Consider the following 19511-nt stretch of genomic DNA (forward strand, 5'->3'; position numbering starts at 1 on the left):
TGTTTTGGCTGCATATGATAATGACCAAAATTCGGTCCTTGTGATCCACTTGGTGTTGTTGTCCATGACTGATATTTTTGTTGTATTGCTTGTTGTTATGGCCATACCATCCTCCTGTCATTGCATTTCATGGAGTCTTTATTTGGTGATATTGGCTAAGACATTTAACCTCATAGTCTGACCTCACGTTTAATGCTGTAGTCCTAAGGTTTTCTGTTACTTTGTGATCCACAGTTTAAAACTGCAGTCTAATATTCTGTTATGGCCTCATAGCCTTTTATTGTAATGCAGGACTTGGTGATATGGCCCATTATTTATTTTTTTGGCTAAATGTCTAATATTTGGCCTGTTCTCGGTAATTTGGCTTCATGATCTCACACCATGATCCACACAAGCTGGGACTGTGACCCATGACCTGATCCCACAGCTCCATGAATATATTTTAGTGTTATGTTTAATTTTGTGGTTCTTGATGTATCATGGCGTGCACTTTGATTTTGTTGTCCATGACTTGGGATTAAGAGCAATTACTTGGCGCTGTAACAGAGGATATAGTAGTGTAGTATTGTGACCTATGATGTGGTATTGTAATTCAGCTCCTGATATGATACATGGCTAATTATTGTGACCCGTAAATCTGCACTATGTTTATGGCATAAGATTGAAAATATGACACATGGCCTTGCACATCACCCACAACCACTATTGTGGTGCAGGACTTAGCACAGTGGCCAACAACTTAAAACTGTATGAACCATGGCATCTTTTGTGGCTCACAGCCAAGTTCTCTAGTCCATGACTTCCTCCCATTAGGTTATGAAATAATTAGGTATTAGGCATGAAGTTACTGCACTGTAGGTCACAGAAAACTGACGGGGTACCATGTGTAAACAGGAACCCACGCAGCCAAATTTGCTTATAGGTTTTCCTTTCCTGCTGAGAGTGCAATTTTTCCCGGAACAGTATCTTTCCACGGATCCTCTGCCACCAACCTTCCCACAGTCTCTGGCCATGGAAAAAAAGGGTGTTTTTGGTAATTGTTGCAGGCACTCCTCTGTACTAGTCATCTCTCTGTTTTTCCCTGGAGATCACATTTGATTTGCTTCCCATGAATTACTCAAGTTTCAATACATTCCCTTAGCAGATCCAAATTATTGACTCACATAGAAATAAAAGTATTGTTGATGTTCTTAGTCTCTAGGTGCCAGAGTTTCCCATACAGCAAGGACATTTCCTCAACCTCTCTCGATTAACTCACATGTAATGATTTTGTGTAAACATAATTCCGTCTCCAACCCCTACAGGGAATTGGGTCGTTATTCTCTGCTCTAAAAGTGGTAAGGCTGCTGCGATTGGGCCGAGTGGTAAGGAAGTTGGACCGGTACCTAGAGTATGGTGCTGCCATGCTCATCCTTCTCTTGTGCTTCTACATGCTGGTGGCACACTGGCTTGCCTGCATCTGGTACAGTATAGGTAGGTATGCCTGCAGCCACTGTACACCTGTAGCCACATATCTATCCCTGTTGTACTCTAATGTAAGATGTGTGACTTTTTGATGCACTTAGCTTCATGAATTACTTGCATGTTAAAAGAACTGATGAATGGACAAAAGGCCACCTTAGCCATCTCTGTCACCCATAATGTGAAGATACCGTTAAAGTAGAATTTGACATGCAGTTGAGCCAGTATTTTCCTTAGGAAAAAGTGATGCAGACAATGGGATCCAATACTCCTGGTTGTGGAAGCTTGCCAATGTTACCCAAACACCTTACGCCTACATACTTTCCAATGGCTCCAACACGATAGAGCTTATCAATGGACCCAGCAAGAAGACCATGTATGTGACCTCGCTCTATTTCACCATGACCTGCATGACCTCGGTTGGGTTTGGCAATGTGGCGGCTGAAACAGATAATGAGAAGATCTTCACCATATGCATGATGATCATTGCAGGTATGCTTAGTCTCCTACATTGTCTTCAGATATGCTAAGTAGTAATTCAAATTTAGACTATGCTACTCTTTATTGGACTTAATCATTCCATAAGGTCTTTCCTCCAGGTGCCTGCAGGCCCCTTCAGGCCTCTGCTTTTGTTTAGTATTTCCAAGCCTATCCAAAGCCTCTTCTCTCCTACAGGTGTTTTTACCCTCCCCAAAGCCTTTGCATCACAGTGCCTCCAGTCTCTTCTAAGCTTCTCATGAGATTTTACTGCCCTCCTGGCACCCTAGCTCCTCTCTGAATATCTTAGGTGTGGTCAGCCTCCCTGGGTGCCCTTGTCTCCTCCCTGAACTATCCTAGGTGTGGTCAGCCTCCCTGGGTGCCCTTGTCTCCTCCCTGAACTATCCTAGGTGTGGGCAGCCTCCCTGGGTGCTCCAATCTCCTCCCTGAACTATCCTAGGTGTGGGCGGCCTCCCTGGGTGCTCCAATCTCTTCCCGGAACTATCCTAGGTGTGGGCAGCCTCCCTGGGTGCTCCAGTCTCCTCCCTGAACTATCCTAGGTGTGGGCAGCCTCCCTGGGTGCTCCAATCTCCTCCCTGAACTATCCTAGGAGTGGTCAGCCTCCCTGGGTGCTCCAATCTCCTCCCTGAACTATCCTAGGTATGGGTGGCCTACCTGGATGCTCCAATCTCTTCCCTGAACTATCCTAGGTGTGGGCAGCCTCCCTGGGTGCTCCAGTCCACTCCTTGAATTGTCCTGGGTTTAGGCAGCCTCCATAGGTGTCCTAATCCCCTCACTGAACTGTGTAAGCTACTTCCCACTGAGCATCAAATATTCTTAAATGACTTAGCCTTCTGATTTAAATATCTTCAGTGAGAGTAGCCTCTAAGTGGACATCTGCTGCCTATAAGTGCCTTAGCATCCTCCTAGCCCCTGCTGTCTTCCTCAGGATCCTGACTTCTATCTGTGGCTGTATGCCCAACTACTGACTACCTTTCCTGACCCTCTCATGTCCCCTCAAATGCCTCTGTCATCTTCTGGGTCTCTGCAAGCCCTCAGGTGCCCTGAGCCTCCTTTGGACCTGTTTCCTTCAGGCTTCCTTCCCTAGCCTCCCCTGATCCTCTTCTCTTCCCCACAGCGCTGCTCTATGCCACCATCTTCGGCCACGTGACCACCATCATCCAGCAGATGACATCAGCGACAGCCAAGTATCATGAGATGCTGAACAATGTACGAGAGTTCATGAAGCTCCATGAGGTGCCCAAGGCCCTCTCTGAGCGAGTCATGGACTATGTGGTCTCTACATGGGCTATGACCAAGGGCATTGACACCAACAAGGTAGAAAACGAGGTACTATAACCCAACGCGAAGGCCGGAGTTATAAAAGTGAAAAGCATGATGACTTTCTTGACGACTTGCTCTCAGTCACACCCCCGAGGACTGACTTGCGCGCGCTCACATGCACGTACGCACGCACACGCTCGCACACACATACACACATGCTTGTACTCATATACATACATGCACTGACATACACACACCCACACTGGAGTCTAAAGACTTTGAATAATTAATACTAAAAGTTAGATCTCCCTTGCTTGAGAGTGCACATGGCTTTCTTTCTTGTCTTGAAGCATCAGAATTTATATTTATGATCAGGTAAGTTAGTTGGCATGAAATTTTTATTAATAACTGTAGATAGTTTTGATTTTGCTAATGATCTAAATCCCACACTTCAAATTTAGTAAAGAAATAGTAGCAGAACTTGAATGAATGTCTTTCAATAGCTGTTTTAGTTATGCTTCACTTTTATTGACTTGTTTAAAAGAGTCTAGAGAGAGAGCCATTCTGTGCTATGAATTATTGCTTCAAATTACTTGAAAAATTGTTTGTGCATAAGAAATGTGCAGTTTTTTCTTTTGGGTTGTGACTGTAGTAATGTATACAATATGTTATGGATTGACATGTAAGCCACACTGACCTCCATACCCTAGAACCAACCTCCATCTTAATACAAATGTGAAGGTTGTGTTACTGACTTGTGGCTCTTGGTACCGACTTGTAAGTTATCTCACTGACCAATGTGCTTGATACTGACTTGTGAGCCATAAACATTGATCTCTTGGATATAGCACTGACCTTTTGGCTATGGCAGTGATCTGTGTCTTGACACTGACCTTTAGGGTTGTGACAATAGACTTTGAGTCACGGTACTGACCTTAGGGTTGTAGCACTAATGTGTTTTAGGGTAACACTGACCATTAAGCTATGACACTAACCTGTGAATTATGATGCTGGCTTGGCTTTAATTCTGAAGTCAGGACATTAATATTCAAGGTTGTTTTACTGGCTTATTTAGATGTAAAGGGAGGTAGCTTGATGGAATGCGTTTCATTTATGGGGAAAAAGTGTGAATGGAGACCATGGCCTCATGACATAGAGTAGTGCACAAAGTAGTTCACTTTAGCTCTGTGGACATGAGCTGAGGAGAAAAGCAAACTAAGAGGCAATATGTACTTGATCCACCCCATTTCAATGAGATCAGGATTAGGTATTAGATAGACATTGACCTCTAAGCTGTAGCACTGAACTACAGATTATGGCAATAGCATGTGGGTCTTGGCAATTGTTCATAGAACTTGGCCCTAACTTGTGGCTCATGATACTGACGTCCATGTCATGGCATTGGCCTGTATATTGCTGACCCTCACATCATAAGATTCCTTTTACCTTTTAAGCATGATTATTAAATCAAGGAGATGACACATTGATACTGATTATGACATTCAGGTTGAGATATTGACCCATAATCTGTGGTACTGACTCGTAGGTTATGGCACCGAGGTGCAGACTCTGTGGTACATCTCCAGTACACTCCTCTACACACTAGCCTTACATTAGTCTTACACCACAAAAGTACTAAAGGGGCTCTACAACACTTGGATAGAAACTTTGTGCAGGCGCCGCGCATCTGTGTCCTCGTGGCTCTCAGAGCAAACCTGTACATACACAGTTAAGGACAATTTGCATCATTTTGCTTGTTCTGGTTTTTTCTCCAGGAATGAGCATCTTTTTAATTTATTATAGTTTTTCTTGCATGCTTTTCACTAGTACAAGAAGCGGGTTCCCTCCAAGGATGAGACTCTCAGAGTGCATCCCGCCATCCTGGCTGGTTACCCCAGCCTGGTACTGCATGGCATGTTGAGGCATTCAGCACTCTGGCTCTCCTTGTGCTTCTAACTAACACACTAGCATCTTGCCCACCACATCTACCAAATCTAAAGTAACTGGACTGTCCCCTGTGTTGGCCAGCAACCTCAGGAGGGAACCCTGCCCCGGCCGCCGCGTCCACGTGTCGCTAGGTGTAGGACCCCACTTCTTGTGCCCGCCTGTTTATCAGTCTTCATACCTCTCTACTCACCTAACTCTCTTACTGCCTTTTAGCCTGTTTGTCTCTTCTTCAACCTCCCTTCCTTCCTTCTTACTTAACAACCAAAATGTTTTGTGGATTAAACAACTTACTTCCCAACATGCTGATTAATTTAACTACCTGCTTACCTGTTAAGCCTGCTTTCTTGCCAATTTATTCCTATGAACTATTCTGTGTATCTCCCATGCATGTAACCATTTCAGTCACTTCCTTTTCATTCTTTCCTACCTGTTTCCCCTTTCTTGCCTTGACAAGGTAGCATCAAGAATGGACAGGTGAACCTTAGAGGGTTTACCTATCCTAGGCTCCTTCCCCTGTTCCTTCTTTTGGAAAGTAGTAATATAGGAGGAGAGGACTTCCAACCCCACAAACTCGACCTCTAACTACTTGCTCCCATCCACTTAGTTCCCTTCTACAGCACTGAAAAGATACATGAATTGTATTTTTTTCTTTATTTCCCCCAGGTTTCTTTTACTTACTTATCTATCCCGATGTTTTACCTTAATATTTTAAGTATTTCACTTCACTCTTACCTACCTGTTTCCTAATCTTCCTACCCTCCTATTTATTTTTTAGGCACCTACCTTCATGTGTATCTACTTCATAACTTCCTGCCTTGCATTTCGATCCACCCCAAATTTCTACATGTGAATTAAGATGCTATTTGTATTGCTGCACAGCAACCAACATACCATCACATGTATCAACCCATTCAGTCACATACATGATAACTTCATAAACTGACAGGCTATAACATCTTCCCTTTGCCCCATCTAATCACCTATCCATACTCATTCTTCTCTACCTATTCCCAAATTTTTTTTTCTCTGCTTCCCACATCTTTATTCTTCTCTACCTGTTTCCAGATCTTTCATGCCCTTTTCCCACATCTTCATTCTTCTCTGCCTATTTCCAGGTCATTCTTGCCTACTTCCCGCACCTTCATTCTTCTCTACCTATTTCCAAATCTTTCTTAACCACTTCAGTAATTCTTGGCCGTCCATTTTTGCAGTTGTTGTTGTCTGTCACTTTAATATTGACATCTCAAATTAACTTGAGTTGTACAGAATGTCTGGCTTTCCAGATCTTGATCCCAGACTCCTGCTTAATTCCTATTTCATTTTATTATATTGTGTCATTGGCCTCGTAACAGACATCACCACAGGCAGAGAGTCTGTAACACCAGTAGTGTATGGCAGTGGCCAGGTAACTGTACATCAATAGTCCCTGGCCATCTGCACCAGACAGTGATCCTGTCAAATATCAGTGCTCTGTTATAACACCTATGTAAATGAAAATCTATAATTAGGACAGCATACTGTTCTTGTCGTCAGTTGATTAGATTCTAGTGGTGTTGTTCTGGTTTTATATAAATGAAGGAAAACCTTGGGCTAAAGAATTATTATCATTATTATTATTATTATTATTGTTATTATTATTATTATCATTATTATTATTATCATTATTATTATTATTACTATCATTATTATCATTATCATCATTATTATTATCATTATTATTATCATTATTACTATTATCATTATTATTATTATTATTATCAATTAGTATTATCAGTATCTTTTTTTCATTCACTATTTCCCACATTAGCAAAGTAGGTCAAGAACAGATGGCTCCTCTCTTGAGCCCCCTTCCCTGTTCCTCGTTTTGGAAAAGTAGAAACAGGAGGGGAAGACTTCTAGCCCCCTGCTTCCTCCCCTTTTAGTCACTTTATACGACACAGGGAATACATGGGAAGTATTATTTCTCCCCTATCCTCAGGATAATTATTGATATTCATTTGTATAGTTATTTTACTTGATCACCATTTTCTGCATTAAGAAACAGATGAAGAATGATCCATCCACTCAAATACATATATACAAAAATATATGCATTTACATGTACATATACATGTATACATTATTATTATACTTGATTGCTGTCTCCCGCATCAGCGAGGTAGCAGTAGGAGACAGACAGAGAAAGACCCATCCACTCATATGCACACATATATACATACATGCACATACACATACATATACATACATATACTTATTAACATATACACATATACATACATATACTTATACATACACAGACATATACATATATATACATGTACATATTCATACTTGCTTGCCTTCAGCTATTACCAGCGCCACCCTGCCCCACAGGAAACAGCATCGCCTCCCCCCACGTCAGCAAGGTAGCGTCAGGAAAACACAAAAAAAAGGCCACATTTGCTCACACTCAGTTTCTAGTTGTCGTGTGTAATGCACCAAATCTACAGCTCCCTGTCCACATCATGGCCCCACAGATCTTTCCATGGTTTACCCCAGATGTTTCACATGCCCTGGTTCAGTCCACTTACATCACATCAACCTCAACATACCACATTGTTCCAGTTCACTTTATTCTATGCATGCCTTTCACTTTTCTGAAACATACTACCTATCTCTCCTCTCTTCTCGTCTTGGTTACATTCACACATATTCAGACACCCCAATGTAATTCTTCAAGGAGGATGAGCACTCCCTGCATGACTCCTTCTGTTTCCTCTTTTAGAAATCAAAATACAAGAAGGGAGGGGTTTCCAGCGCCTTGCTCCTGCACCCTTTAGTCGCCTTCTATGATACACAGGGAATACAGAGGTAGAATTCTTTTTCCTCTACCTCAGGGATTATATTCATTATTATTACTTCTATAATTTTTATCATATATTTCTTATGTGTGGCGATTTCCACTAGGAGCAAGTTAATATGAAGAGCACATGAATGAGGAAAAACCCTCTCTTGGTTCCATCCTCTGTTCCTGTTTATGAAAAGTAATACAGGAAATAAAGATTTCCTGCCTCCCTGCACCCACCCCTCAGTCACCTTTTATAAATATGCAGGAGATTATTGGCAGTAAGAATACTGCCAATTATATATTCTTCCCTATCCCCAATAATAATGACAGTAATAAGAATAACAATGATAATAATTGTCATAATCATTATTGGTATTGTTATTGTATCTATTCATATATTACATGGGAAATAAAAGATGTGAAAAGAAAATATGATTGATATAATTTTCGTATGTCACGATTGTTACTATTTTCATTCAGTTATTATTTCTCTTTTTATCATTTTGGGAGCCTTGAAAAATGTGTGGAAGTCGAGAACATTATCTCGGAAAGCAAAAATGGGTATGTTTGAGGGAATAGTGGTTCCAACAATGTTGTATGGTTGCGAGGCGTGGGCTATGGATAGAGATGTGCGCAGGAGGATGGATGTGCTGGAAATGAGATGTTTGAGGACAATGTGTGGTGTGAGGTGGTTTGATCGAGTAAGTAACGTAAGGGTAAGAGAGATGTGTGGAAATAAAAAGAGCGTGGTTGAGAGAGCAGAAGAGGGTGTTTTGAAATGGTTTGGGCACATGGAGAGAATGAGTGAGGAGAGATTGACCAAGAGGATATATGTGTCGGAGGTGGAGGGAACGAGGAGAAGAGGGAGACCAAATTGGAGGTGGAAAGATGGAGTGAAAAAGATTTTGTGTGATCGGGGCCTGAACATGCAGGAGGGTGAAAGGAGGGCAAGAAATAGAGTGAATTGGAGTCATGTGGTATACAGGGGTTGACGTGCTGTCAGTGGATTGAAGCAAGGCATGTGAAGCGTCTGGGGTAAACCATGGAAAGCTGTGTAGGTATGTATATTTGCGTGTGTGGACGTGTGTATGTACATGTGTATGGGGGGGGGGGGTTGGGCCATTTCTTTCGTCTGTTTCCTTGCGCTACCTCGCAAACGCGGGAGACAGCGACAAAGTATAAAAAAAAAAAAAAAAAAAAAAAAAAAAAATCATTATCATTATCATTATTATCATTATTTTATTATGTATTATACTTTGTCTCTGTCTCCCGCCTTAGCGAGGTAGCGCAAGGAAACAGATGAAAGAATGGCCCCACCCACCCACATACACATGGATATACATAGATACCCACACATGCACATAAACATACCCATACATTTCACTGTATAGATACATATACATACACAGACATATACATATATACACATGTACATACTCATACTTGCTGCCTTCATCCATTTCCGTTGCCACCCCACCACACATGAAATTATTATTATTATTATTATTATTATTATTATTATTATTATTATTATTATTATCATTATTATCATTATTATTATTATTATTATTATTATCATCATTATTATTATCACTTTTTATGTTATTGTTTCTAAATATTATTATTGATAGTACTATTGTTGTGGTGAAACCACTGCTGATGATATTTTATGAAAAGGTATTTAGTTTTTCCATCTAAACGCATCCTAAAGTCTTACAAATCGGGGATACTCTGCAAGATTTTGAAGTTCTAGCGTGATGCAGTGCTTTCCTGATCAATTATTGTGGACCTACATCATTACCCACCTGGCTAAGATGTTTTTCATGTCCCTTGGGTATTGCTCTTAATGCTCTCCCAAATACAGATGCACCTAAAATGAATAATGCATTACTCCCATAGTTCCTCAATTATATCACAATATTATTCTGTTACTCTGTTTTCAGTTGTTGATAACAATTTACTGGCAACATGCTGTCATCATTGCTCAACCACTTGATCTATCTAGGCTTACAGAATCTTGATTGTTTCACTCTCCATTACATTTTTTATGTCCAAACTGCTTATCAGTATACCTTATGCCATACTCATTATCCAAATTCTTGTGGATTATTCATTCCACCTTGAGATACCTTTCCACTTCCTCTTTGCGATCTAAATACACATACCTAATAAGTGGTGACCATTTAACCCATTTCCTGGCACATTTTGCATGACAGATACATCTTGCATCTCTAACTTCATAAATATCTTCTCATTCCTCTTTTCTAACCTGAATTTAGGTATTTTTGAGGAACACCCTACCTGTTCTTAATTGTCTGTTTCTTTATTTACTCTTACAGTATACCCTTACTTTTCTTAGTGGAGTCAATTTCTGTCACTCTTACGACACAATTTAAAGAGTCCGTAAACTAGTGAATGATATAGGGTTTTCCTTTCTTAGTTTTATATCCAGTGCTCTGCTTTAGTTCTAACGATTCTAGTCAAAGTTATTGCTATGAGGAGAGAGTGGTGATAGCAATTTCTTTGGCGTATTCCTCTTTTTGTTCCAAGTTTTCTCAGCCCCCATTGTTAGCTTTTTTCCCCCATCTGATCATGTTTCATCCAATATCCTTTTATTATTCTCTTCCCTGACTGACTGCATGCATTGTGCAAGCAAAACAAAGCAGGGCAAACTATTTCATATGTTTTTTTATAATCTGTCCATTCCATGCATAGGTTGCTCTTCCAACAGTTCTTCAATCATTTCTATCTTCCTATATGTCTCTGATGCCCATTTTCTCAGGTAACTCCCTCAAAGGAGTGACCACAGCAAAAGAGACACCATAATTAGTGAACTTTGGTGCCACACCCATGACAGGCCACTGGCAGAGAACTCTAGCACAGTGTTTTCAGTGGCTCCTGCCTAATGTTTCAACTGACTACTTCTACTTGATGTGTCTGGCTAATGTTCTTGCCTTTATGTTCTAACCTTCTACTTCTACCTAATGCTTCTTTATAATTATGCTGTTCCTCTTGTAACACCTCAATCCCACAGGCATTACCCACTTCTTTTTAATCATAAACGTCTTCAGCAGCAATGCCACTCAGAAGCTTCCTTACTGTTTGAAAGATATGCAGTGAGTCAGTAGATTTCAAGCACCATGCCCTTATTTTTCACAATGTAGTTCTCCCCTTTACCACCTTTTCATGCAGCACAGTTTGCAATACATATATTTATAGTTGCTTTACCAATTTATTTGTACATTCAGGTTCTTAAGTAAAAGCCTTAAAAAAATCAAAGAACTGGTGCTCTTCAGTTCATATATTCCTGAATTATTGTTTTTTCCTTTCTTTAAATGGCAGTCATCGTTTTCCTGTGAACGCCTGCTACATTTCTTTTGATCTCATCCAATCTCATAGATTTATTACTATTTTTCACAGGTTTGTCCCATAAGTCACCTAAAAGCTCTACCTTCTGCAGCATGTGGAATGGACTGTTTGGCATGTCCTATGCCACCAAACTCACTAACCAGCTGTTTACTGGTTATTTCTAATTCAAATAACTGATTATACCTATACTAGTTGTTACATTCCTCATACATATGCACTTTGGCTGTCTTATACTCTGCTTTATTTGTTCACCACCCCTCATGTATTTCTCAGACTATCAATCTGTAACTTTCTAGCAGTCTTTGATGTAATCATTTGATATCTTGTTGTGGTCTAGTTTACTTATGTCCCCTTAGTAGCATTACGAATTGTCCTGCCAACCTCCCTGTTCACAAAGACCCCATCTTTTACCTTTGTCACAGATTGGTTCCAAGACCAATCTTTCAGTAAGAACAATTATTATCATTATTATTATTATTATTATTATTATTATTATTATTATTATTATTATTATTATTATCATTATTGTTATTATTATTATTATTATTATTATTATTATTATTATTATTATTATTGTTATTATTTTTAGTATTACTATTGTTATTATCATTATCATCAGTATTATTATTATCACTATTATTATCATTATTATTATTATTATCATTATTATTATTATTATTATTATTATTATTATTATTATTATTATTATTATTATTATTGATAGTATCTCTTGTGTGGTATCATGACCAGTACCATGATTATAATGATCATTGCTATTATTGCTGCTATGACTACTACTATTACAGTTACCACCAGTGTCGCTGCAAATGCAAATACTACTGCTTTTGTTGCTACATCTGCTCAAACTACTACTGATATTGTTAATAATGATGACCAGCACACTAATCACAACAACTTCTACAACTGATGTTAATATTTTAGTTTTCTGTCTTCTTAGGTTGTTATTAATGCTGGTTTCCCTCATTTGTATGGAGGTTGCCTTCCTAGAAATTAACAATATAAGCATAGTTGTTGTAAATGATTATACGTTTTCACAGTAAAGAGGGGGGAGGGGGTCTGTTCCCAGCCATCTCTAAAGTTCTCCATTCCAAAAGGATTCAGCACTATTAAATTCTTTTTTTAACCCATACATTACTAATAGTCTTAGAACAAAGTATTTTAAATGTTATTGAATAAAAACATCATAGATGAGTTCACTGTATTCACCACTACATTATTGTTAACAGTATGAGGAGAAGCTGATGTCAAGCTAGTGCATGAAACAATTGTGTGGTGTAGGTGCAGGACTTGTCATATGCAGGGCCAGGTTCTGAGGCACACTCCCCATTCTTTAGTCTTTTAATTCAAGCTTTGTTTTGGAGTTAACATCTGATTTTATCTTCTTTAGTTGTAGAGGCATTTATATGACATTTCGGGAGTACCATATCAATTATAAAGAGAATGAATCAAATCCACAACTGTTTTATGGCTTCACCCATTAGATGACACATGACAGGTGGTATCATGAGGCCACATTTCCCATGTTTCTTTACAATATTCACAGACAGGTTTTTCTTTTCTAAGTCTTGCAGTGTCTCTTTGTTCATTAATACACCGCTTCAATACTTTTTACGTCGGTCTCATGCCTCACATATGTACAACATTGTCATGACTTGTATATCATCAAACATGCCCATCTTTGCCCTCACAGACAGTAACTTTTCTTTCCACAGACTCCTCACTGTACCCTGGTCCTCAGCCCACTCACCCACCCTACATTTCACTTCAGCTTCCATGGTTCCACTCACTGTCATATTCACTCCCAGATATCCATAGCACTCCACTTCCTCCAGGGTCTGTCAGATCAAACTGACAATCCAGTTAACCTGTCTCTCTCCACTTCTAAGCTAAATAACCTTCCTTTTATTCACATTTGCTCTTAGTTTTCTCCTTCACACACTCTCCTGAATCTGCCACTTGCTTTGCATCATCAGCAAACATTGGCTGACTCACTTCTTAGGCCTTCCACCCTTGATAGATTTGAGATGTACCCCTCTTTCTGAGACTTTTGCTTTCACCTCTATCCCCACCCCATCCATGAACAGATGAAACAGCCATGGTAACATTATACACCCCTGCACAGACCATCTTCTCATGTAATAGTTCACACTCCTCTCCTCCTGTTTGCACACATCTTATATTCATAGCTTTTTGCTCAAAGCATCTCTATCATTCCTTTCATATGCTGTCTCCAGATTCACAGGTGCCACATACAGATCCTTCTCTTTTTTGTAATTGCCATACACATTCTTCAGAGCAAACATCTGATCCATACATCCTCTGCCAACCTGAAACAACATTGTTCCTCCTCATTCTGGTACTCTGTGCATACCAGCATTCCCTTAGTCACCATAAAACATCCTTGGTATAATCAACAAACTTATACCTGTGTAATTCAAACATTCACTTGCCTTTATACATTGTCACTATACAGGCATTTTAACAATGTTGTGGTGCCTCACCTTGAAGTAATCCATACATTGAAAATCCCAGCTAATCAATCAGCAACACTGTCATCCCCTTTCATGAAAAATTCAGCTGCATTCCCATCCACTCAAGCTTTTTTTTTAACATACTTTATCTCCTGAAAGGCATTCACTACCTCTTTTCTTTTCACCATATCATTTGCTGTGACTCTCATTTTATGTACCTCCACATCCCAAACACCCCATATCTGCCACTTTATCATATAAGAAGTTCATCAGTCCTTCAAAATACTCACCCCATCTCCTTTTTACCTCTTCTTTGCCTGTTATCATTTCACCATCTGTGCCATTTGGTGACTCTCCCATTTGCTTTGTTGTTGTTCTCACATTATTCACCTCATTCCAAAACAAATTCTTATCCCCCTTGAATTTTGTTGATACTATCTCCAACTTTCTTTTGCCATACTTTCATCCCTGCACCTCCCATTTGGCCTGATAGGTTAATGTGGTCTAAAGAATTATATTATAGGTAGTAGCTGGTAAGCAGCCACTGACCTGGGAGGTATATTATTGGTAACATTCACCTGGGTTAATGATGTCTGCTTAGTAAGCCAGCACTTCTAGTGATTGTCAAGTTGCACTCCTCTGACCCAGGGAGCTAGCTTTTTCTTCTGCATCACCCACAAGTTGACTGCTGGTATTCTGTTGACAAACATGCAGTCTTTACTTGTCACACAGAACACTTGACAACACTCAGCTCACACAACTTATTCCTCTTAATTCTAGATTTTCCTGCAGTGAATGCTATGTGGTAGCCCTACTTTTTCTCAAAATGGTAGGAGCAGTAGGTAAAAGTAGTAGGTAGGAGCACTAGAAAGGGTAGTAGTAGTAGTAGAAGAAGTAGGGAGGAACATTAGGTGGGAGTATTAGATAGAAGTAGGTTTGAAGTAAGAACATTAGGTAGAAGTAGTCAGTAGGAATATAGGTAGGAGCCTCTGAGAACACTATACTATAGAGTTGCCCTCTGCCAGTGGCCTGTTAAGGATGAGGCTCTAGAGGCTATGAAGCAGCACTAGAATTCCCCAGTTATGGAGACTTTTGTTGTGGCAAACCCCTTGAGGGAGCTCCTGAAGGGAAGGAGCATCAGAGATATAGATGAGTAGAATTATATCATAAATAAATGCCCTAAAACTATACACAGTGAGAAGTCTGTTCTTGCAAGGATGGAAGTGGATGCTAGAGAAGTTATCTTAATGTGAAGAATTTGCCAAATGTTACTGAATATCAAGCAACATTATGCATCTGGATAATTTTTCTTAGTTCAAGAATATGAACTAAATATGTAGTACAGCATAAGCATCAGTGTAATTAGTGGAGTGAGTCGATACATGGAGTAGTAATCCATAACTTGCTATACTTGCGAAATAATCAAATCCTTTTGGTGAGTGATGCCAGAACTCAACTCCTAAGGTTGTAGCTACCTTGACATTCACAGTATGTAGATATAGAGAAATGATTAGAAATATATAGTAAGTATATATTATTCTTCTCTTATATACCTGTTCAACTTTTCCTGCCTCAGTGAAGGATTATCAGGAGCTGATGACTGAGCAGTTGAGGAAAAATCTTCACTTATTTTCTCGTGTTCCTTCGTATAGAAATTTGATACAGGAGGGGAGGACTTCCAGCACCCAGCTCCTGCCTCTCTTATCCACCATCTGCAACAAGCAGAGGATATGTGGGTAGTATTTTTTCTGTCATATCCCCAAGGATGAGGTATATATTTATCAGTATTGAAATATGATTAGGATTTTGTATAAAACTACAGTGTGCTTGGACATTATTATTCGTATACAGCTGTTTCATCCTGTAGGCATTAAGGAACTTAAAGCTGGAATGAAAGCCTGCTGCATGGCTTGCAGAACATATTGTCTTAAGAAACAGAGAACAGATCAAGACACTTTGCTGATGTCTTGATCATGATTGTCAAAAATCTCTCACGAATGAGCTTTGCTTACTGTTTTGCTGCAGATCTAAATTTTTTATTGTAGATAACTCAGTTCTTTATACTTGGCTGCCATAACTTTTACATTTTCCTTTAGAAATACATATATTTTACAAAGCTTCTCTAATTATTTTTATAAGAATATTTGTGCGCTTTGACATATATATACATATATAATTATATATATGGATTTTCCGAGTAAACTGCTGGAGCTCTTAAAAGACAAGAGTATGGCTTTCTGATACGAGTGGCAGTATGAAGCTGATAACTAATCCTGACCCATTCTTAGGTGCTGAACTACTGCCCCAAGGACATGAAGGCTGATATCTGCGTCCACTTGAATCGTAAAGTGTTCAATGAACATCCAGCCTTCCGCTTAGCCTCAGATGGCTGCCTCAGGGCCCTTGCCATGCACTTCACCATGAGCCACTCTGCTCCAGGTAAATCCTTTCATTATGCTCTGTACTCATATCAACTCACCCACTTGTTACTAATTTTCTCTTGGGGGTATTCTCATAAAGGGTTGTATGCCCCATTTGGCCCATGGCTTTATCCTCCACTGATCAGAATAGTCACTGGTATCACAGAACTGAAAACCTTACTTCATTTTCTTGCCCTAGGACCCCTTGTGTAGGATTCCCAGTATTTAAGAAGCTCAACACATCCTCTGAGCTAATCACAGGTCAAGAATTATGATAACGTTGTGTGTTTTTATTTGTGGGGTGAATGCAAGACAATATGGGAATGGATGATCAGAATGAAAGTTGCAACTTGGGCATAATGTGTTTTGTGTTAACTTGATATTTGTAATGTTGGGAAGATGGTTCATGATCAGAATGTATACCAGAAAATGTAATTTGCATGTGTTGAGGGAGTATGATTTCATGAGGATCTACAGACAATGGAGCTTAGGATTAGGTTGGGAGAATGACTGCTTCATGCTTATTAGTTCATCACAGTATACATGTATTTTGTTAATGTTGTATATGTTGGGCAGGGGAGGATTTGTGAGTATGAGTTGCTGTTGTGAGAACGCAGGGATAAATGTTTTATTTCTTTATGGTGATTCGTGGTTGGTTATGGACAGGATTGAGTGAGAAGGGGACTGTTAGAAAGAATTAAGTGCCAAGCATGTTGGGGTAGAAGATACTTGAGGTAAACAATGGGAGTTTTTGTATTACAGTTGTGCAAATGCCATCCATGGAGCAGAAATGCTAGTAGAGATAAGTTAAAGATTTGATACTTTAGAGGGGAAGTAGACTTGGACAGTTCAGTTCCAGAAAGAAGACAAATGAGAAGAGAAAGTGTTGAGATGGTGTTTTACAGAGGGAACGTCATATTTGAGACTGCAAACATTACAGAAAATGATAGAAAAAGAACCAGGTTTGGAAACTGTCACCAGAACAATGGAGCAGGTCCCAGTTGCATTGTCTGTCAATTTGTGTAAGAAATACCTGGAGAAAGAGTGGTATCTGTAAACAGCATTTATGGACCTGAAGAAAGAGAATGATAGGGATAAAAGAGATTTCTTGTATGAGGTACTATAAATATGGTGTGTGAAGAAAGCTATTAGATGCAGTGAGGAGTTTTTCTAGGAAGATTGAGGCCAATGTGCAGATAGGAAGAGAGGAAGAACAAGTGGTTTGAAGTGAGGTTAAGATTACCTCAAGTTTAATGGTTCTTCATGAACCATTTCAAAATAGGAACTCATTTTGAGTTCTAATGGCATTTCTTCATACATGTTACATGTAACATATTCTGTTCTTGTACTTTTTAAGTGAAAACTGCAGAATTTTCTTCTCAGCCAGTAATTTCTGCGAAGAATAGATAGATGGTGAGGTTAGGAGAGTGCTGAAGGTTTTAGCAACTTGATGGTACAGTTAGGTGAACACTCACTTGATTAGAGTGGAAATCATGTAGAATAACTAAGTTGAATTTCTGATATTCTTTGCAAGGATTTTCCAGAGAGACTTGCTTAACCACCCAAGCAGGAGATGGCCATATCAGTGGGGTTAGATGTACTCCTTGTAACTTAAACTGTGTCAAGAAAGAGAGGGAGAGAGAGAGAGAGAGAGAGAGAGAGAGAGAGAGAGAGAGAGAGAGAGAGAGAGAGAGAGAGAGAGAGAGAGAGAGAGCCTTTGCTTTGGTATCCTTTTCTCCTGCTACTTTTAAGGGGACTTTTTTCTTTTTTAGGTCAGACCACCTCACTTGGACCTTAGGTCTCTCTCTCTCTCTCTCTCTCTCTCTCTCTCTCTCTCTCTCTCTCTCTCTCTCTCTCTCTCTCATACTTGATCACATACTCCCTGCATGTCATAGAGGGCGACTAAAAGGGTAGGGAGCGGGAAGCTGGAAATCTCCCCTCCCATTTTAATTTTTCCAAAAGAAGGAACAGAGAAGGGGCCAAGTGAGGATATTCCTTTTAGGGCTCAGTCCTCTGTTCTTAACACTACTCACTGATGCAGGAAATGGTGAATATGTATGAAAAAAATATATTTCATACATATTCACCATTTCCTGCATTAGCATGGTATGCTAAGATGATTGAAGTGACTTGAAGTGATTTGTTTATGAATGCATACAAGCTAGTATGGACAATATCTCTTAAAGTTGAAATGTTTACCACTAACTAATTTCCCTTGCATGTATTCTCGTTTTGCGTATGTGCATTATCATTGTGTTTAAGTGCTGTTTCATTATGTAGTCAGTACTGCAGTTAGATTTCATTAATAGTGTTAATTTAAAGTTTGAAGAAATCTGGGTAGATATTACAAATATCAGTCTTATGAAATGTCATGTAACTAAAATACTGAAATTCCACTCTGTAAATTACAGTTACCTCAGTATTGTACCATTTAACCATTAAATATCAGATAGTGTAAAACTGAATGAGATTGCTCTTTCTCTTTGATAATCATTTTATGAATTTTTTAAATGAATGGCATGTTCCAGGTGATCTACTGTTCCACACGGGTGAATCCCTGGACACCCTGTGCTTTATAGTTACTGGGTCACTTGAAGTGATTCAGGACGATGAAGTAGTGGCCATCCTAGGAAAGTGTGATGTTTTTGGTGACACCTTCTGGAAGGACCCTACAGTGGGCCAGAGTGCAGCCAATGTCCGTGCTCTCACCTACTGTGATCTTCATGCCATCAAACGAGAGAAACTTCTTGAGGTGCTTGATTTCTACCATGCCTTTGCCAATTCATTTGCCAGGAACCTTGTTCTTACCTACAACCTCAGACACAGAGTGAGTAGCATCAGTGAAAGCTAACTATATGTGGTATGATGCTGATTACTTAACTTTAAGATGGGTGGAATTTTATTTACAAGTGATGAAGATGAATAAGTAAAGAATTTGATTAGATAGAATATGCCACGTGGGTAGAATGTTTGCTGGATATAAGAAATTTTAAGGAGGTAGTAATGATAATTAAATTGAAGAAGAAAAATATGAATGATCATAAGACTTAATGAAAATATATAAATAGTAAGGAGAATCACTTAATAGATATTATGAAGCTTCAGTATTGTTATCTAATCACTAGTAAACATATTATCAGTCCTTTGTCAAGGCATGGTTTTTGACACTCCTGACTTTTAGATTTCTCAACTTGGTAATATTGGTGGTATTGCCCAGAAACCCCACGGCATTGC

General features: G+C 39.3%; 1 protein-coding gene across 1 annotated transcript in view; it reads left to right on the top strand.

Annotated features, from left to right (window-relative positions):
• Window positions 1–19511, top strand: part of LOC139747960 (potassium voltage-gated channel protein eag-like) — a 266033-nt gene that overhangs the window by 220437 nt on the left and 26085 nt on the right. The window contains exons 10-14 of the mRNA XM_071660468.1: window positions 1305–1473; window positions 1699–1953; window positions 3077–3288; window positions 16146–16296; window positions 18806–19104. Of these exons, the coding sequence (XP_071516569.1) occupies window positions 1305–1473; window positions 1699–1953; window positions 3077–3288; window positions 16146–16296; window positions 18806–19104 (1086 nt within the window). The remainder of the gene's footprint in view (window positions 1–1304; window positions 1474–1698; window positions 1954–3076; window positions 3289–16145; window positions 16297–18805; window positions 19105–19511) is intronic.

The sequence above is a fragment of the Panulirus ornatus genome, chromosome 71, assembly GCF_036320965.1.
Source record: "Panulirus ornatus isolate Po-2019 chromosome 71, ASM3632096v1, whole genome shotgun sequence".
In the NCBI taxonomy this organism is placed as follows: domain Eukaryota; kingdom Metazoa; phylum Arthropoda; class Malacostraca; order Decapoda; family Palinuridae; genus Panulirus; species Panulirus ornatus.